We start from the raw sequence: 22086 nt of genomic DNA, 5'->3' as shown, positions 1-22086 counted from the left end.
ATTCCCGGAGCCGACTGCAGCCGGAAAAAGCCGAACCGAGAACTTCAAGCTCTCGCGTATTGTTACACTTGCAATGTAATAGATGTTTAGGCAGGCGGTATGCAGTATGGGACAAACATGCAGTCTGTTCCGGGCTGTAATGTTTTCAACTTTGCTGTCGATCGAGAAAAATCTGGAAAACGTGTCGTGAATTTAGACATGACAGTAGCCTAAGCTACAACACACTAACTGCGCATCTATGCCTCACAGACTCGTTTTCATTTGCGAGAATAACACCATTGTGACTACCGGCCAACTATAAATATTTTAAAATAAACGTGTTTTAAATATAGGCCTACTACTGACCAAAATTAATTCAATGTTGATGTGATGAACACCTGGTTGCTCATCTACAACACCTTTCTTAACTTGAGGGGCCCTTGTGAAAAAGAAGTGCGCTTAATTGTATTTAATGTAGGCCTAGGCTACACTTGTAGTGCACTTCAAATCTTAAAAGTATATATTTAAAAATGTACTTGCATATAATATTACTGAAATAAAAAGGCCACATAAGTGTACTTGAAGAGAGTACACACACTTCAGTATACACACTTTTAAAAAGTGCAATTTGTTAAAATGTCATATTTGATGTTTTACCTTTTAAATAATTGTTTTAATAATCTTTTGTTGTGTTTTAAAGAAGTACACTTACTTTGATGTGTTGACTAACATACTAAAGCTAGTTTTATTTAATATTATAATATTATTTAATAATATTAAAAGGTCCTAAACTGCAACTTCATCTGCAAATGTGTAATTACAAATATATTTAAATACATGCCATAAAGGTTTCAGTAACGACAGTATATATTTCAGTTTATACATTGTCAGTAGCCTACATTTGGAAGTACATTTTAACCATACTTAAAAAATACAATAATTATGAGACAACAGAATTATAAAATTGCATGTAAAGATGTAAATGGGTCAAAAACAGCACTCTTAAGTTCAACTAATTGCATAGGCTACTATATGCAAACTACATTTTCATTTAATTGCAAATAGCATAAAATGTCTGAAAACATTATTCATTTTGAAACATCTATACACACACACACACACACACACAGACACAGACACAGACACAGACACACACACACATACATACACATACACATACACATACACACATATATATATATATATATATATAGGCCTATATATATATTAAGCATATTATTCTAAAGTGTACTTCTTTACACAAGGGGGCTCTTTCACTAAAGGGGGTCATCCACTAAAAATACTACACCGGTTGATGAAAAGTCATTCCAAAATTTGGGTATACTGTACCTTTTGGTGTTACTATGTGCGCAAATGCGTAGCCTGGTTTAGCTCTAGTGAGCTATATTCCGATGGCTATGATCCATATTTATCTACTCGCTGTTTCTGAAAAAAATAAAATAAGGAGAGAACACCCATACTGTGAAAGAAAACACTCACATTCATAGCATTCATATAAAACTATGAATATTCTACTTAACAATAGGCCTACATTCTAGCATTATTTCAATACCATGTTAAATGTTAGGCCCATACCCATTATTCTTTCTGGGGAGTGAGTTAATGTATTAATTAATTTGTTCAATTTTAGTACAGTATTACTTATTTCGGCTGTACTATTTGTTTGTTTATTAGAAACTGCAGTTAAAATAATGTAGGCTAAGTGAGAAGTCAAAACGGTTTTACATTGTCAAATACAATGGTTAAAGAATGGATGTTATGCAAATGTTCATAAGGGATATTGGGAATAGCCATTTAATGTAATTTGGGCACTTTACTGAAAATGTCTGTTAAGAACATGGCAGATCTCTATGAATAATTCAGTCCAGTAGAATGACTAATAGATATGTAGTTTCCTGAGGGTGTAAAGTGGGGCCCTCTACTGGGACATTCAGCAGATCAGAAAGAAGCATACACTCATTCAAATCCCAGGACATTTTGGCTCACTGAAGACATTTGTACATGCAACATTAGTGTTTTAATCTGTAGGCTGTGGGTAGAATGGATTGATCCCTGATATAAAACTGAATAAGCATTTAGAGCAAATGCTGCATTTTGTCAAAACGTTGCCATTCTTTCAAAGCCGGTACTAAAAATACAGAAAATGATCACAAGGCTGTAACAAAGAAATAAAACCAAACTACAATTGCGACATCTAGTGACAGAGTGGTGGAACTGCTGGCTGAGATATTACAGCACAATGATATAATACAGATTGTAAATTTAATTTGTACAGAATTTTGACATGATCGATAAAACATGATTTAATTGAAGGCATATGAAATTACATTTACATCAAATGTTAAGAAATGTTCTGTCTATTTCAGTATACAGCAAACAACATGGACTTATAGAAGAATTTGGTTAAAATGTGAAAATTGTCCTGCAACTTGACTGTATTCAACATTAACTTTTTACAGTAAAAAGTATTATAAGTAGGCTTAAACAATGTAATAAGTAATCGGTTCAAAAGCGTGTATAAAATTACAACAGTGTGCAAGGCTTTTTTTTTCATTCTTAGCATTTATTGATCAACCCACAGACATACAAAATACATAGAATGCAGTACTCAAATAATGAGAGAAGGACATTTCCTTGATAAAAAGCATTGGTATGAAATAACATGGTCTTAATACAAATACAAAAACTGGGGCAATACAAACATTGCCGCAAAATCACAATCACAAATACCTTCATGTGAAAGGTTCACTTTTTTATGCAGAGTAAAATCAGCAGAATGGCTAACAACACAAAGCCTTCACCCAAACTAGAAAAGGCACAAATGATATTTACAGTGAGGTCAGGGTTAGGTTTCAAGTGGATTCGGTTTCAATAGAGGTTTCAGTAATATTACTGAATTAATATTTTTCATAACTCAAGGACAGGTAGGCAGCCTGATGTGTGAAAGTTTGGTGTCAAGTATCATGAACAGACTTTGCCAAATTCTACACTATACATAATTTAAGTAAGATTTGTCAGGGCAAACCAGCATTAAATTGTGCAATAATTTGGTTGCAGTGTATTTTATTTTGGCTTTGAGTCAGAAGTAAACCATATGCTTTTAATCATTTTAGCATGTTAAAACCACCAGCCATCCAGCATATTCTAGTGACTCAAAAGTATGAGGAAGGACTTTTGTACATTCAGCGTGCACTCTAACTAGCTAACACAACTCCTCAAGCATCATACGAGTTTCCATACATTTTTTACTAAACTCAAGGTCAAAGGAAATCTAAATGTATTAATCTCAGGCTGACTGGCAGTGAAAGCTGTATAATGGCTGTAAACTTCATAAACCCCCAAGCAAACACTTTGTCATAAAGCATAATACGCCAAACAAAGATACTTAAACAGATAAAAAATAGTCAACAATGGTAAAAACAGAACACTTAATACAACAGAATAACAAAAGTCTTAAATAATTTAGAAACATACATAAACTCATTCTACCACTGGGTTCAAAAATGTATCGATTTAGATATTATACTTAGACAAGATAGAGAGCAGAAGCAATTTCAAGTTCAAACTGAAACCGTATTCATTTTAGTCACAAACAGCCCTTACTATCATCTAAATTCTTAAGAGAGCAAAAACGTACCTGACAAGATTGTTGCAACACTAAAAGCGTAAACACGTTCACTTACTAAGGCAAGGTGTTTCAATAGCATACACATCTGTGACCCTGGATCACAAAACCAGTCTTAAGTCGCTGGGGTATATTTGTAGCAATAGCCAAAAATACATTGTATGGGTCAAAATTATTGATTTTTCTTTTATACCAAAAATCATTAAGATATTAAGTAAAGATCATGTTCCATACATATATTTTGTAATAAATATATAAAAACTAAATTTTTTATTAGTAATATGCATTGCTAAGCACTTCATTTGGACAACTTTAAAGGCGATTTTCTCAATATTTTGATTTTTTTTGCACCCTCAAATTCCAGATTTTTAAATAGTCGTGTCTCGGCCAAATATTGTCCTATCCTAACAAACCATACATCAATGGAAAGCTTATCTATTCGACTTTCAGATGATGTATAAATCTCAATTTCGAAAAATTGACCCTTATGACTAGTTTTGTGGTCCAGGGTCACATTTCAGCTGAAATTCACTCATCATCAAATATAACATCTTTATCAAAAAGAGATGCTTGCGAAATGTTCAATCTTAGCACAGCAAACATAAATATCAACACTATAATGAATTTGTAGCTTGTGTACACAGAGATTACAACTACTGACCAAACACTTTCTATATTCACAATACATTAAATACTATTTTTTAAGATGTACAACAATACATACACGTTTTGTTCAAATATTCTGTTACAACTGGTAACTATTAAGAGTTTTATATGATTGTAAAGGCCATACAAATTTAAATACGTGTTTAATAGACTTCAGTTTAGTAGTCTGAGAGGTAAAAACTGCAGCCTTGTTGTTTCTGCGTCAAACTTGACTTAACAATCTGTAGCTGTAACAACCAACGTGCCCCTGATCACCTATTAGCCCTGATTAAAAATACTATCTACAATGTTCAAGTTTATTTTCAATGTTAAACAGTTATTAAAATATGTATGGCCTAAGGGAGTGCACCAAAAATGGAATGCTTAAGAAATTGTGATGGTACCAACCAGTGAGATGGCAACCCTGAGAGCAAATGCTTTGGCTGATCAGTCCAATAAACAGATGGCTAATTTACAAACCTTGACCAGTGGTAAACACTGAAGCTAAGATGGTAAGTGTGCTAATTGTGTATTATAGTTCTTACAAAAGTGAAAATTCTGCCATCATTTACACCCTCATGTTGCTCCAAACTTTGGAACCTTGGAATTGCGATACAAAAGTGGCAATTGTACGTTTATATCTCACAATTCTGAGTTTTTTTTTCTTCTTCTTATAATTACAAGAGAAAAAGTCCAAATTGTGAGACAAAAAGTTGCAATTACCTTTTTTATCCTGTAGCGGAAAAAAGCCTGCATAAAAAAGGAGCAGCCTAAACATTTAATTTAAAGAAGAAGAAAAACAAAATGCAGGTATGGAACAAAACATGGCTGAGTAAATGATGACAGTTTTCAGTTTTGGGTGAATTGTTTCTTTAATGACTCTCAAACTAATTTGAGGTGAATCTGACTAAAGTCAGTACATCAATATTCTCTCAAAATGTAGTTTTTACTCCTGTTTGTGAAACCTTTAAATGATTAAGGCAAATAGCTGACAACTTTCAGTGTATATGTTGTTATACCCTATTAAGCGCTCATATAAAATGATCCATAATACAACATCTACAGCAGCTGTAAGTTGAAATTAATAAATAACATCTAAGATAAAACACTTTTTTGTTTTCAGATTTTCACTGAAATGGAACGCAGTAAAATGGGCAAAAGCCTTTAAATTGGCCCCATGCAAGTCTCAATATACTGTTAAAACTGTAAAAAGTGAGCTATTTCTCTATGACCTAACCCTCAAAAGTATTTTTTGTTGGTGTAAGCCTATAATGTAGTCAAGTTGAGACAGTCATTTAATATTATTATTAAACAATATTTTGACTTGATTAATACCAATTAATAGACGTTACCATGAAGCACATTTTAAAATGACCAGAAAAGAAGAAAAAAAAAAAAAAAACAGTGCACAATCATAATATAAGAATCTAAACTTTTCCATTAAACCATGAAATCAGATGACCTGTCCAGGTAAATCTTTTCCTGGACGTTGTCATCAAGCACTTGTGGCATTTTCCAAAGACATTACACACCCAAAAATGCAACAGACTAGCACTAGACTAGAAGCATGGAGAATTGATACTGTGTACTGTACAGTAATATGAAATGAACTCATATTTCTCACATAAATAAGAATATCTCCACACTGGCAGTGGCAGAATTAGTAAAATAATCCCAAGTCGATTTAAAAACACTACAGAAATACCTTTAAACTGTAGTCAAGTAATTACAAACCAGGGGTGCGTTTCCCAAAAGCAGCTATGGTCACAAGTTCCATCGTTACCGATAGAGTTCAATGGAACTTCCAACCATAGTTAGCTAGTGATGCTTTTGGGAAACATACCTCAGGTTAAGTGTTTTTACAAATATCTGGCAGTGCTTTTAACTTTGCTCTGTACCTTTTAAAAAAATTGTAAACCTTCATGTAATACGTCCATAGTTTTTCTAGGAACGTTCTTGTTCTGGATCCTTTATCAGTCTCAGGATTGCACACGGCCTCAGGTCCAAAATGACCCCTGCTGCTTGTAGTCTCACAAAGGCTAGATGTAATTTCTGTTGTATGTGCTAGTTAAAGACCTATTAATAAGTGACAAGAATTACATCAGTCAAACCATTCGCTAGCAAAAACACAACAGAAAAATAAAACAATTCTGTTTATGCTTTTAGTAGAACTTTAGCACTTCAGTGGCAAATATATATTCAAATGATTTTGTGGTTAGGTGTATGCATATGTGTGTCACCGGGCCGTACTGGTTGGTTGATTGACAGGTGTGTACAGGTACTTCCAGATGGCATAGTAATGGATGCCTGATCCCATTGCAACAAAGAGGTGCCATATAGCGTGAGCAAAGGGCACTATTCCATCACTTTTAAAGAACACCATGCCCAACACATAACACCCACCACCAACCAACAGCTCACACAGACCTGACCTGTCTGCCTATAAAGAAAACAGACAGACATTGAATTCATTTCTAATTAGTCTGTCGTGACATTTTCAATTCATAGGCGTTCATTTTCTTACCATAGAGAGGATAACGAGAGCGGGGAAAACACCCATTGCTATGTAACAGATCAGCTCTACAACTTTAAACCTGTAACACAAAGGATGCAAGAAACATGTTCACCTGTAGCGCAGAAAAGTACAGTTTTGTTTCAAAACCTGTTTCAAATAATATGTATTTAAACTGATATGTTTTAGATTTTTTTTCTCTAGATTTTTCAAATGATATGTATCATGTTTAAAGGGATAGTTCACCCAAAACTGAAAATTTGAAGATTTACTTCCCCTCGGACCATGATGTAGATGAGTTTGTTCCTTCATCAGAACATATTTGGAGAAATTTAGCATTATCACACATTATAGAATTATGGACTCATATTAGGGCAGAAGTGATGGTTTAAAGTTAAAAAGCTTAGCAGCCTTTCACTTCATTTGACAGACTAGAGTTGTGTTGTGGATTATTGTGAGATTTGTATCAGCTGTTTGGACTCTCATTCTGACGGCACCCATTCACTGCAGTGGTTCCATTGGTGAGCAAGTCATGTAATTCAATTCCTTCAAACCTGTTCCGATGAAGAAACAAACTCATTTACATCTTGGATAGATTGAGTTTGAGTACATTTTCAGCAAATTAACTAATCCTTTAATGCACCTATCAAAATAATAATAATAATAAAAAAAGCAGTCAAATGTAAAATAACAAAAAAAAAAGTATTTTATTTAACTTACGATCTGCAAAGGAGTGGGAAAAAAATGGAAATCAGGTTTAGGCATAAAATAATGTCTTCACAATCAATCATACATGTGAAAATCGTCTGAGAACTGAACAAATAGGTGTAACCTGGTTCAGAGGAAGATAGGAATTATGTCTTTGTGGCAATTTTTCTGCTTACAAGAATTATTCACCTTACAAATGGTAGTAAAATGCAAAAATAAAAAATATATATATATATAATAAAATGCACATCATATTCTGTGAAAAACTGTGATGTGTCGGAGCAAAACCGGCACAACTTTTGGTATCAGCACCTCAAAATTAGTAAGAAACAAGTATTTGATTTCATTCAGCAAATATGATGCAGGGTGATGTAATCAAAACATTTGAAAAATCAGTTATTTCTTACAAAAATCTAATTTTGTAAATCTAAAATTGGCACTGAAATGTCATTGAAAATGGTCAATATGTGACCGAAAAGTTTGCCTTGTTTCTTTCTATTTGACCTTTTGGAAATCTAACATTTAGAAATGAACACTCTTAATCATTTGTCAAACACAAGCTCACCTTTCATGGAAGAAGAACACATAGGCAGTTCCTCCAGAGGCCATCACCCAGACAACCCAACGCATGTGGGCAGCCCATGGTCCAAGATCCCGCAGTGTCAGCCTGCCATAAATCCATTAGATCCTTAATTAATCGTAATTTCAACATCAAACTATCTGTGAAAGTCTCACAGTTTGATTCAGGGTACTGTCAATTTGGATAAAGAAGTCTTCCAAATAAATACATGTAAAAGTATAATTGAAATTTATAACTCAAAGCTATGCAACTGGGTAACAAGTAGAACAAGTTAAAACAACTAAAACCCAATTTCTGTGAAAATTTAAATACAGTCAATTCAACTGAATAACAAAATGTACTAAATTTAGGCACCAAATCATTTTTTACATAATTATTGGTGCTCCAATGAGGAATTTTTTTTTATAGTAACAGAATCTTTGTCACCATCAGAAGCCTATTTCTGCTAAAAAAAAATAAAAAAACTCCCCATTCACACATCTTAGTGGAAACAAACTGAAAAATATTGGCACATGAACTCTTGGTCTTTACACTATTATACATCTCCCCACCCGAAACTCTGTGTCAATTTATGACAGCCCAACACAAATTACACGAGCTCACCACGGTGTGTAGGACGCTGCAATAAAGAAATAGATCACCATCCTGTCGCACATGTGGAAACAGTGCTCAACTGATCTAAAAAGTAAAGCAGCACTTATTAGATTTCACTTCTCAAGTACATATGTAATTAATAACGGGTAAAAGGTTGGATTATCAGTTAGGCCTGAAAGATGATATGAACATAAGTACACACAAATGCTTCCAGCTACACAAGCTCAAATTCATGACACGAAACAAAACACACTTGCAGCTCACTAGAAAGACATTCATGTTCAAGTGTCTGGATTCACATTACACAGACTGAAATGGACTAATCAAAAAGCTGATTTGGCTCATATGAAAGCCTTACCGGAGATGAGACTTTTTCCAGGAGACAGTATGGAAAACTGTGGATATGATGAAAAGGCTTGATAGTCCCGCTCCATACAGCCATGCTGAAATCTCCTCCCAGTGGTCATCAGATAAGAGGTACAACAAGATCCCACCCACAATGCTGGGAAAGATCCAGAGCTGAGAATAAAATACAGTCACAGATAATTTAAATACAACATGTTCATCAATGACATTAACTGCAGAGTGCAGACTATAGGAAATAATTTCAAAACAAAGGTAGGGCATTTATATATATATATATATATATACATACATACCTACAGTATATACATACATACATACTTATGATTAAAGGAATAGTTCACCCAAAATGAAAATTTGCTGAAAAATGTTTCTTCAGATTTTTAGAAATTTAGCATAAAATCACTTGCTCACCAATGGATCCTCTGCTGTGAATGGGAGCCATCAGAATAAGAGTCCAAACAGCTGATAAAAACATCACAATAATCCACATGACTCCAGTTAATAATGGCTTTTGAAGTGAAAAGCTGTGTGTTTGTAATAAACAAATCCATCTTTAAGACATTTAAACTTTAACCATCGCTTTTGACCAAAATACCAGTCTATAATCACATTTCCTTCAGTGAGTTCTTCCCTGTTCTCTCACATCAAAATTCACCGACATATTTGTTCAGAACTGTTTTGGACTGTTTTTTGCTTGTAAACAGTGCTTGATCTGAGCATATTTCTTGAATGATTCAGACGAGACGACTTTTTAGCCAGAAGGTTCAACAGGGCTCAACGCTAAGGATTTTTTCTACTGGACCGGTCGGGCCAGTGGTTCAAATTATTACTTGCCCTGCCGCAAAAAAATAAAATGGTTGCCTTTATCATTGTTTTTGATCTATGTTATCTTTTATTCTAATAAATAAGCTTATATGACACCAATATTTTAGATACCAATGAAATTTTACAATTCTTGATTTCAATTTCGATACAACAGCAAAAACTGCCTGACAAGTATCAAGTTCAATCATTATTAAAGATAAGTGAACAGTAAGTAAATAAGAACAAATGAACAAATTACAAGCAATAGCACAACTAAATATATAGAACAAAGATACAAATGAAATTATGCTTTAGGTTTTTTATGTTTGTAGGTGTTCAGGTACAGAAATCGAATAATCACATCTAAAATAACATTGCATATTCTTCACTGTGTTGCACCTTGATTTTCATAGCCATTTGAAATTAGTGGTAACCATCATCATGAATCGATCCAAAAAAAAAAAAAAAGATTATACAAACTTGTAGCATGTGCAATGTTTGATTTAAATTAGACTGTATAATTTCAAAATTTTAAGCAAAAAACAGAATGGCCTGACTTTAGCTTTGTGAAATTATGCTACATAAAACATCTGCAGGAGACAGAAACAGCAGAAGCTCTGAATGAGACGCAGATTCACTCTCTGCCACCAGGTGGCACTTATGGAACACCAGCGCTTACTTGGTTACCGCTGTACATACACAAAGCAGCAATATGCATATTAGCACTACTTTAAATGCATTATACCTAGCCAAGATGAAAAGAAAATGCCATGTAAACTTTTCTGAAGTCAGTTCCCCTCAGAAACACATCCATATAAAATTCAATATTTAGGATTTTCTTCCTATCTTTCGCGCATCGTGAACTGCTATGCCTGCAACAGTATTTTCTCCTCTTTGCGTCCGTCTTCAGCGTCTCTGACCTCTGTTAACGGCCGTTGAAAGACGAAATTTATTATAATATTAAAGTAATATTTCCACACAAATGACATTTTGAAAAAAATATTGCGATGCAGTCTGTGTGCAAGCACGGAACATTCTCATTCTCTCTCAGACTCTCATTCTGACGGCACCCATTCACTGCAGAGGATCAATTGGTGAGCAAGTGATGTAATGCTACATTTCTCCAAATCTATTCTGATGAAGAAACAACTCATCTACATCTTGAATGGCCTGAGGGTGAGTAAATTTTTTCATTTTTGGGTGCACTATTCCTTTAAGACTGTAAACACAACTCACCGCATGTGTGGCACAGTTAGCAGCATGCTCATATTCTGTTGGCTGATATCTCTTATTAGATGGTGCACGACTGTTCATAAATCTAAAAAAAAATAATAATAATAATAATAAATAAAGTGTTAGAAAATAAGGGATGAAGTGAAGCTAAGCAATGCATAACTTAGTATTACCTACCTAAAGCATACTTAAAAGTACATAGTGTTGCTCCTGAAATTTGTTTGAATGTTGTTTAACAAAGTCAGTTCTTTTAAACTGGTCACTTCTATAAAAATAAAAAAAATAAAAATGAATAAACAATTCTGTAACTCAACATATAGGCCTTTAAGGTTACTCATGTCACCACACATTTCACTTACTCTGACATGATATACAGATGCAACTGATGCATGAAAATGAAAATCTGCTTTTTCCAATAAAATTATATAAAAATTTGATTTGAAAAGATATGATTTTGTGTTTTTTTATTTATTAAATACATGCATTATTGCATTGTTATTATATGTATTGGGGGCGTGTTCGAACGAGCCGTTTTAGGTAGGTGTGGCTAACTCTTAACTTTTATAAAGAATATCTCTTTGGATTTGAGACTTTAGTCTTTGCAACTTTACAGATCTTCTTTATGCACCAAGAGCTTGTAACACTCTAAAGAGAAAGGAAAAAATGAAATCGCATCATATGACCCCTTTAATTGATAATGAGTTAGTCATCACGTAGGTCAAATGATCATGTGACTGATAATAACTTTTGCAGTTGGCAGGCAGTGGCTGGTAACCATGGAGAACCACAGCAGAAGAGTCTTTCATCCTTACACACCAGAGCCGTTGAGAGAGTGCTGATGTCACGGTTGTCAAGGAAACATGAGACTGGTACGGAAAAGGAATGAGGCTGCGTGTGGTTTCCTTTTTTCTTCCTCCCTTGTACCACAAAAAGTGACACTTTGAATTTAAAACCATAGTTTCATAGTCATCTTTCTGCCAAGAAACTCCAGAAGAATAAACAATGTTCTTAGAAATGTGATGTAGAGATGGACATTATGTGCCAATTCAGTAATGTAGTACAAATAACTGCACTTTAACTAGGACGAATAGGCCTATTACATAATGTTTCTAAATGTCAGTCACACATGTTCATGTTTAGAGGGGTTGAAAAGGAGATTTATGGAGAAGCTATTTGCAAGAACAATAAAAAGGATAACAGCAGTTGTGTGACCACACAGCAACATTGCAATGTTTAACAGTAGGCTATAGACTGAAATCTGCAATTAGGTCAAACAAAATTGATCTGACTTGCATGGATGTGATTCTTAATGACCACATCTAGTTCAACACATATAACCCATATCTGTCCTAATTTCTATTGTTAATAACCCAGAGAACATTGCCTAAATTTGTTCTTGTATTCATTATGGTCACTGACTCAGCATTCACTAAAATATTCAAAAGAAAACAATCCCGTTAATAATCTTTTAGTGATGTTGGCCTAATATTTTGTTTTAAACACTGATGTAACTAAAATATTTGTTAGACCTATATATATATATACAGAGGCCGCCGTCGCGGCGACATCTTCCCTATTAGCAAACGATCCCTGAGCGACATCGTGCCGATGGAATTTTGTACGTCGGGTCGACATCGGCCCAACGTATGTGTGCTGTCTGGGTATATATCGTTTTTTTTTTTAATTCCTTCTAGTAGCCTACCTGCCTAGACAGACACATTTCAATTCATTGTCCGTATTAATTGAATTAATGTTTTTTTTTTTTATTAAAGTCATGAATCCATAAACATTGAGCCTAAACGATCTCAGTCACGAGTCAGTCCAACATCACTCAAAATGTCTCTTCCTATTAGCACTTGCTATCAGCACATCCTCACGAAGCCAAGCCAGGGATAATGAACCAAACTGATCCAGATGTTAACTGCTCGTACACGTTACTAAATCCATGAGTTTGATCTCATATGCGTCCGGTGAACGTTTACGGTAGAATTTCAAGTCACAGCTGTTCGCTAAGCATCAAAACACCGTATTTTCTACCACTCCCTCAAACGTCAATCAGCACGCAAACCTCTTCAGGGACCATCGCGGATTTTTGTGTGTGTGAATGATCAACACTCATTTATAGGAAATTACCATCATATAACAGCATTCCGTGACTTTCAAGAACCGACACGTATTAAGCTTAGCGATAAAGATTTTTTTTTTCTGTGCATGAAACGATAGCTTTTCTGTGGCGCGTGGGTGTCGCATCACAAAAGACAGCTCTAGAAAAAAAAAAAACCGACACCTCTGACAATAAGCTTACTCGCTACGTACAGAACTATAGCTAACTGAATATATTTACACATCACCGACGGCGGCACGTTTACTCACCTTACAAGTTTCATTTAAACGCGTAAATCCAACAGTTGCGCGAGTCTAGATGAAAACGTCTTACATTTGATTCAGAGCTTATACGAGGAGCTCGTCTTTCAGAGACACGCTAATCTATGAAAACCCGCTCTGAAATATCATTCGGGTGATGAACTACACAACGAAGCGAGCATGAGCAATAATCCGGAAGTAGCATAACGGTCTCCGCAATCCGGTTTTCCTGCAGTCACAAACGAGTGGATCATCCGTGTAGACAGGTGGGTTTATACAATGTATCGTCTATTAGCTCAGCGGCCCACTCAATACTGGACGTATGCCATATGTATAGCATTTGCTAGCAAACTAAGGTTTTAAGTGATTCATAATGGCATAGAAAACATTTATCGATATGTGCATATCAAGTCAATTGATCAATTGAAGTTAAACCACCACAATTACACTGATTAATGAAGTGTAGCACCACTCCAGTATGTCAAACAATAGTGACCTGATAGCTATACACGTCACAAGTTGGTTTATTCACACTTTTATTGAAAAAGACATCCATCCAAACATCTAAATAAAAATTTCATTCAAAACTCTAACACCAAAGTTTCAAAGCTACATCTGCACATTAACATCCATGCAGAAACCAGCGATCATATTCCAAAATGTATACCACCAAAAGGACTTGGTCTTCTTACATCTGCAAATAAAGACCAAGATGTAAAAGGTGCACCATATAAATGCATACATTGGATTGGCTGTGCAGTCTTAACCAGTTACGAGATGCACTTTAGTATGGCATTCAGCACAGCTCAGGGAGAGAGTTTACAATCAGGCCCATTAACCATGGATCAGCTTAGCAAACAGTTTCTCATCACTGCAGTGCACACCTGTTCTACTATAAATGTAATTCAATACTACAACCTTCCTCTAAGAAGGAGTCACTGTTAGTCTTTCATACATATGGGATTATCGGATTGAAAGGAGTCATAAAATTTGAAATGGAGAAGAAAATGAAGAGTTTCACCTCTTAGAGGAGGCCACCACATTTTTGCAGTTGGGAACTTCATTCTTACCATCTGTGAAATCTGATAGAAACAAGCAACATTAGTAACAAGTTTCATACATTAAATGCCACAAGTCAGTTCCCACACTTTGACTAACTTAATTCACATTTCTGTTGTAGCCATGTGCTCATCTAATTAGACTTTATACTGAAGGGGGGCTTACTCACATTTGTACATCAGATGGTAATATTCAAAGTATAGAAGCATTAGTATATTTTTAAATACACTAAGACATTAACAATGGGTCAGGATGCAACTAGGCACTGAACAGACTAAACTAAATTTCCAAGAGCCTCCTAGGCCTAGAAAAAAAAAAAAAAAGGAAACTTTTCATAAGTGTGGAGAACCCTAAATTCACAAAACCCGCATGTATTAAGCAAAAGAGCCTCAGACTAGATTTTATAATCAGCTGCTGAAACACAGCGTTCATACGAGGTGTCAGAAAAGTATTAGAAGTCATCAGCGGCTCAATATTACGTTCAAAAACGCATTACATAAGCAACTTACAATAAGACCAAGCGGAGTGTGTGGTCCAGGCTCAATTCACTTACCGCCAACTTAACTCTTCATCGCGTTTACTGCAATTTATATTTGATGCATCAAATGCAGACGTTCAACACGTAGACTACAAACAAACGCCTATGGCGCAAATCATCCGAAGCCACGTGCTTCAGCACTCCCATCATAATGAGGTAGACTGGAGTCTCCACAAACAAAACAAAGACAAGTTCATATGCGGTTCACGTGTAAACCCAACTCAAAGCCCTCCAACGAAAATCTGACAGGAGATTTAGGAGTTTAATGTAATCACGCGCAATAAAGACTTAAATCATCACAGTGCTCATCTAAAATCATATTAATCATTGTATTCTCAAGCGATTGTTGAGGTTCTAATGAACTACACCGAAAAAAAAGATCACTTACACGCCCGCAATCACTAAGCGACTTTCTGAAGAGGACATGTTGCAACGCAATACTACCGCAACGCAATACTACCGCAACACAAAAGTTCGCTGAACAAAGAGAGAGAACTAGCGTTGTAGCACGGTTTTTATAAGAGTTCTTCTTTGCGACATCCACCAGCGTATCAACGATGTGTTCAAAGCTCATGCATGCCCTCTGCTGTTTGGCTTGAGTCTTTGCATAAAATTGAAGTACAGAATACAGAAATTGAGCCCCAAATAACAAGTACCCAAGAAGGTTACTATAATTACTACAAGTAAATTTTTTAATTAAGATTTTATTCATATTCAGACACAGTTTCTATGTCAGGAATATCTCCATGCAGATGGGGTGAATTCGGAATAGCATGCTAGCACCTTCGCTTGCCATTTGTTTTATATCAGTGGTCTCCAAACTCGGTCCTGGAGGGCCGTGTCCTGCAGAATTTAGCTCTAACCCTAATTAAACACACCTGGACCAGCCAATTAAGGTCTTACAAGGCATACTAGAAACTTCCAGGCAGGTGTGTTGAGGCAAGTTGAAGCTAAACTCTGCAGGACCGAGTTTGGAGGCCCTTGTTTTATATCTTTATATGGCTTTTTATTCTATAACCTTTTCTATTACAATAGTATTACTGTTAGGAGTGTATTCAGCCTTTTTCTTGGAAATCAGTTTTATTTACCAGATGCTTTTGTAATGTCAAGCGACATGCTGGAACAGCTGGAGCAAATTTGATGCCTCACAAAACAGTCAATCATACAAAAGAATAGATTCAGATAGATGCTCATCAGTCCACGCAATACTGCATGGATCACTCTGCTTGTTCAGACAGAAATGCTGACAGAATGAGGATTCATAAGATTATATTCATAATAATAAAATAATGTATTTCCTTGCAGCGAGAGCAGTATAACGCGTTATACTCGCAGCTCAACAGCGGCTGCCTGGATTGAGCGGCCAGCGATGCATCAGTAAGCAACCAGTCAGTATCACGGTCATTTGACTGCTTTAATTACGATAAAATGATTTAAAACACAAATAATGTAAAAGAACATAATCATATCAACAGATATGTAATTACAAATGAATGTAATTCGCCAGAGCTAGAGAGGGAGGAACACAAAATCTGCCAAAAATCAATGGTTGCTGACACTTGCCAAGGTGGACTGGCAGCCACCAGCAGGTCACGTGACCTGCCAGAATCAGACTGCTAGCTGCCACCAGCCACTGCCATCCAGCTGAAGACTGAACCCCCACTATGTTGGGTTTGTTACTCCAAAAAATGTAATGTATTACTTATTACAAAAGTAATATTATTATATAACTTTTTAATATAACCCCCTGCCAACAGCATTTGTTTGCTACTCATTAAATTACTGATAATATATACAATGATAGCCTACCATAATTGGTTTGGAGCTTGAACGTTGCAAACGCTTCGCCGAATTGCATGTCGTCTGAATGCTCATCCAATAGGATCAAATTCATGAAGGCTCTATCTGATGTGCCAACGTTGAACTTGAATATTGCATGCTCTAAGGCTTCCATGAACATATCTTTCTGCTTCATTAGGCGTGCAATCCAAAGTATTCCTTACATGATTTGACATTCTGGTGTATGTCAATGGCTGAACATGAAGACGTTGTCTGTGTTTATAAAGTGTACATCGGCTAATGCCCAAGCAGTTTGCAGTTCGCTGCCAGTTCATACCTAAAGCAAGGCAGTATGAGATCTGCTAATGAGAGATGGCAAACCGAGGCCTTTACTGGCAAGTGGGTCAGAGTTGTTGGAGTAACTCTCTTCAGCTGGTCTTTGCATGGAACCATATCTCTGCTCCAGTGAAGACAAGCATCTGTGCAAGGACTCTAGTTCCCGTAAACAGGAATTGTCCTTATCCTACAGCTTGCAACAATGAATGGATGGTTCTTGTGTGGTCCTCAGGTTCTCTGAGCAGGCTTTCCAGATTCAATGCCATCAACAGCTCTTTGAATGTCCTCTAAACACTGCAGTGTACTTTTAAAAAAGCTGTAATATCATCCTCATTGCTCCTTGTGAAGGAAAAAAGCAAAAACTTACAGAACCAAAAATAGTCTCCGTGCACGGGACATTTTGAAATATAGAAATCTTAAAGACAGTTTTGTGATTTTCCTTTTTCAATTTCCAGATGCTCAAAAGCATTTAGTTAGAGACCAACATTCCTGACCAGTGAAATGTTAAGAACCGGCTGTGGGTTTGTGCTTAAATGAGTCAGAGGCTTTTTTTTCAGTTATGCGTATGAATGTATTTCACTAAGGTTGATATTTTCGTTTCACTTGTGTTTTTAAGAGGTATTTCAGTTATGCATATGAATGAATTTCACTAAGGTTGATCAATGTTTTCACTACAGTATGTAAGAGGTTTTTCAGTAATGCATATGAATTTCACTAAGGTTGATCAATGTGTTTCGTTTCACGAGTGTTTGTAAGAGATTTTTCAGTTATGCATATGAATGAATTTCATTTACGTTGATCAAGGTGTTAATTTCACTAGTGTTTGTAAGAGGCTTTTAAATAATTATGGCCTATACGGCCCCTCATATCATATTACAGGTATTTATTAATACTCCAATATGTAGTTTCATCATGGCAATATTTCCATGCCCATCATGTCTCTGTATGATGCCAAGGGGTACCCTGCCGAAAATTATTTAAAAAAAAAATTAAAACCATTACAAATGGCTACCTGTGTTTTAGGACATATTCCATTAGGATTTTGTAGTTTTAACAAGCCACCAATAAAAGGCCACAAATTACCAGTGGAGACCCACAGGGTAAATTAAATGGACCCACAGTTTCCATTAAAACCAACACAAATTCCCATTATAGCCTGTAAAACCATTACAAATTCTGTGATGGTTTCGATTTATTTGTTTATTTATTTAACGCAGGGCACTACCTGATAAAAAGTGACGCCGAGGGATCCTAACCAAGTGTCAATATGTGATGAGTTGGGAGTGAGAACTTGCGTTACTTATTTGAAAAAGTAACTCAGATATTCTCTTGTAAATTAAAAAGTAATTTTTAATTTACAAGAGTAACTAGTAACGCTAATTTACTAGTTACTTGAAAAAAGTAATCTGATTACGTAACTCGCGTTACTTGTAATGCGTTACCCCCAACACTGGTAATTGGTCTGTGATGGTTGTGACTCAGGGTGACAAGAATGTGTTGAAACATGCCTTGCTGTAGCTAATAAAATAAATATTAAGCAGCACAACTGTTTCTTACATTGATAATAAATTAGCATATTAGAATGATTTCTGAAGGATCATGTGACACTGAAGACAAGAATCTGAAGGATGACATTAGATGTTTGACAAGAATCCTTTCCATAGTTTTACATACCACAGAAGTTAAAGCTATAGGGCGAAAATCATTCACAGTATCTGGAGGCCCCTTTGGTACTGGGATTATCACACTTTTTTTACATAAGGAAGGTACAGTTCCATTTGCAACAAAGCCTGGAATAGCCTTGTCAATACACATTTCAACTGGTGACAACAACACTTTACCACTAATACCATCAGGCCCCCCAGCTTCACCAGGTTTTATCTTAGAAATGGAAGCGACCACATCCAACTCCGTCAAATTAATAGGGGAGCAATATTCAAGTTATATTAAAATTTAAAAGGCATAATTTCAGTTAGGGGGAAAAAAAGCTTTTTTAGAAACAAAACAGCATCATGTATTAATGTATAGTTTAATACAAAGGACCGAAAACCACAAAGAGTAGCCTACTTTCTTCATTTAAAAACATGAGATACAGTGGGATGGGGAAAAAAACGCCATAAAGTTTCGAGACATGTTTTTTAAAAAGTTGAACTTACGTTAATTTTGAACCGCTTTTTAAACATGCGGCGCTCTAGTGTGAGACGAGAGTGCAACGGTGATATATGTCCCTCTAGAAAATGAGATAAATATGCGTTCTGTGTTAACACTTTACCACTAATACCATCAGGCCCCCCAGCTTTACCAGGTTTTATCTTAGAAATGGAAGCGACCACATCCAACTCCGTCAAATTAATAGGGGAGCAATATTCAAGTTATATTAAAATTTAAAAGGCATAATTTCAGTTAGGGGGAAAAAAAGCTTTTGGCTTCTCTCCTGAGGTCACAAGAGGGCGCATCGAGCAAAATATTACTAATGCACTTTCTTCAAAGCCTATCTTTGAAAAAAAAGTGTATAATGTTTAAATTAATGTTTATAAACCATATATAATTAAGTTGCTTAAACAATTAGAAACAAAACAGCATCATGTATGTATGTATAGTTTAATACAAAGGACCGAAAACCACAAAGATTAAAAGTTGAACTTACGTTAATTTTGAACCGCTTTTTAAACATGCGGCGCTCTAGTGTGAGACGAGAGTGCAACGGTGATATATGTCCCTCTAGAAAATGAGATAAATATGCGTTCTGTGTGAACGGCTTGGTTTCGGTTTTGACATAAACAACATTCTCCGCAATTATGTTGTAGTTAATAGTTACTAGTTAATAGTGAGAATTGGACTTTAAAATAAAGTGTGACTGAAACGGCATACTGTATGTTTCTATTAAAATATCTCGATATGATTTTTAGCATCATATTTTATAAAATCAAATTTCAGTCACCAAAAACCCTGTAAAGAACCTTATATTATTTGCTATATATAACATTATATTTAAAGGGGAAATAATTATCTTTAAAAAAGCATCATATGACCCCTTTAATGAATAATCCAGCAAACCTCCTCACCCAAAAAAGCAAACAATGTGTTTGAGTTCTGTGGACAACCCACCAAAGAGCAACTAACACCCCAAAAAGGCAGAACAGGCCTCTGGTTACCATGACAAGCAATGACAAATCATCAGATAACACTGGTTTTATGGACTACGTGCACAACTACTTCTGCGTTCTACTCAGTACTGCTCGGGCTCGGGACTCTGGAGTTTCCGTTCAGCGTTTAGCACACCTACAGGTCATCCAGACCGTTTCTTATAAGAAAGCAGATTATACTGCGATATAGGGGTGGATTTAATTATTTATTTTAACAATTAGTCATATTCTCTATAACACGAATTATCTCCAACCTGCTGAAATTTTCCTATGAATATATTTCTCTTCCAAATATACATTCTGAATAATAAATATAGGCCTATTTCCCCACTAACCTGCTGAGGTCCAGTGCTTGTTTTCATATTTTTTATCTCTTACTGATCATATTTTATAACTGTTGAATTTACAGTTTTAAATGAATTTGACAGATAAACACCCTTACGAAAAATAACCATGGTTTTACTATAGTAAAAGTGTAGTAACCATATTACTGTGTGGTATAATATTGCCATATTACATAGTGTATAATGGTATACCAAATTTAAACAACATGGTTAAACTATAGTGTAGCAAAACCCGGGTTTATTTGTGGTTTATTATGGTTTAACAACAACTGCAATTTTTTGGTTTTATCTGTAGTATAACCATGGCTAATTTTCGTAGGAGCATTATTGTTTATGTTCGTTGGTTGGATTTACAAATCCTTGGGAAATTTTGGGATAACGTAAGTGTACAACTGCATGAAATATATAACACTGTACAAGTGGTTATTAGATTTTAGATTATTAGATTTGATTTTATTACAGAAATCTTACATACTGTGCCTTTAATTGAGCATTATAATACATTGCATAATTAAAGCTACACAGCATACCGATACATATTTAAACATACATATGTTTATAACACGTCTTACAGTAATATTGGTGTTAAGGTTATAATCAATATACATTCATATGTAACAGTTTAATCATAATAGGCTAATTGTGCCAATAAATTGTTCCAATAATTCTGTAGCACATACATGAATATCACTTAGCATACATTCATGTTATGATTACCATTTATAATTCAGATTATAGGATATATGCATTAATACATGCATGCAAAAAAAAATCTGAAAGCACACACATGACAAAAATGCATGACATTCATAAAAAGAAAAAGAGCTAATTGTCAGCAAATTGTCTTTTATAGAATTATGTTATAGATCTTATTGTGAACAATTCATCCATGTATATGTTTCTCTTTTTTTTTTTTTTTGACCTTGTAATGTTTAATCAAAATGTCATAACTGAATCTTTAGGGGGAAATGACCTTCTTTTTTGATGTATTGATATATGCCGGACTTCTCCAATCATTTAATCCACGTAAACCCCTCTCCTGCAAACTCATGCTCATCTAGCTCCATTTCCGAGTGCAACACCCACATCTCAACATACAATCAACAACTGATAAAACCAAGTCCCCTTTTTATAACCCATTGTAATGCTTTACAACTACAATACATAAGAAAAGATCTGCCGCTATATCTGTTTCTTTGTGACTTTAATTACTGTGTCAATTAACGTGTCCTGATTTAAAAGAATGTGCAGGAATGAGGTGCAGCCACCCTAAAATCTCTGATAGACTTCATTCAGAATTGTCCTTTTCATTGCACTTCAATCTCAATGCATCATTTGCCATTTGCACAATATGTTTAAATGCCCTCAGAATCAGTACATCCATGTCATCTTGTGTATCAGTTTCCTCATGGTAGCACTTCACAGGGAAGACGTGACTCACCGAGATACCTGT

The 22086-nt window shown here is 35.3% G+C and overlaps 1 protein-coding gene and 1 long non-coding RNA gene across 4 annotated transcripts; both read right to left on the bottom strand.

Moving 5' to 3' along the window:
- Positions 1-6081: 6081 nt before the first annotated feature.
- On the bottom strand, positions 6082-13915 carry LOC107722975 (monocyte to macrophage differentiation factor 2-like). 2 transcript variants are annotated; one of them, XM_016531478.1, is made up of 8 exons: positions 13441-13915; positions 11071-11152; positions 9023-9183; positions 8674-8748; positions 8056-8157; positions 6795-6864; positions 6521-6710; positions 6082-6346 (listed from the first exon to the last, which is right to left on the bottom strand). In XM_016531478.1, the coding sequence occupies exons 1-8, from the start codon at positions 13452-13454 to the stop codon at positions 6339-6341; spliced, it is 702 nt and encodes a 233-aa protein (XP_016386964.1). In that variant the 5' UTR covers positions 13455-13915; the 3' UTR covers positions 6082-6338. The 2 variants fall into 2 exon arrangements, with proteins under 2 accessions (XP_016386964.1, XP_016386963.1); XM_016531477.1 differs by lacking the exon at positions 6082-6346 and having other exon boundaries at positions 6463-6710.
- A 42-nt stretch (positions 13916-13957) lies between these two features.
- Positions 13958-15529, bottom strand: LOC107722976 (uncharacterized). Of its 2 annotated transcripts, none has more exons than XR_001637874.1 (4): positions 15417-15529; positions 15044-15196; positions 14453-14513; positions 13958-14125 (listed from the first exon to the last, which is right to left on the bottom strand). It is a non-coding gene; the product is annotated as an uncharacterized LOC107722976 (long non-coding RNA). The 2 variants fall into 2 exon arrangements; XR_001637875.1 differs by having other exon boundaries at positions 15044-15189.
- Between the last annotated feature and the right edge of the window lie 6557 nt (positions 15530-22086).

The sequence above is a fragment of the Sinocyclocheilus rhinocerous genome, unplaced genomic scaffold (assembly GCF_001515625.1).
Source record: "Sinocyclocheilus rhinocerous isolate Xijiao unplaced genomic scaffold, SAMN03320098_v1.1 scaffold3, whole genome shotgun sequence".
Classification (NCBI taxonomy): domain Eukaryota; kingdom Metazoa; phylum Chordata; class Actinopteri; order Cypriniformes; family Cyprinidae; genus Sinocyclocheilus; species Sinocyclocheilus rhinocerous.
The sequence above is the reverse complement of the archived record's forward strand: the minus strand, read 5'-3'. Positions and strand labels throughout refer to the sequence as shown.

Coding starts and splice junctions, on each gene's coding strand:
- LOC107722975 (XM_016531477.1), bottom strand. Junction 9,184..11,070: donor CTAACTGTGCCACACATGCG/GTGAGTTGTGTT, acceptor TTTTATTCTCAG/CTCTGGATCTTTCCCAGCAT. Junction 6,711..6,794: donor CTCTCGTTATCCTCTCTATG/GTAAGAAAATGA, acceptor TTTTCTTTATAG/GCAGACAGGTCAGGTCTGTG.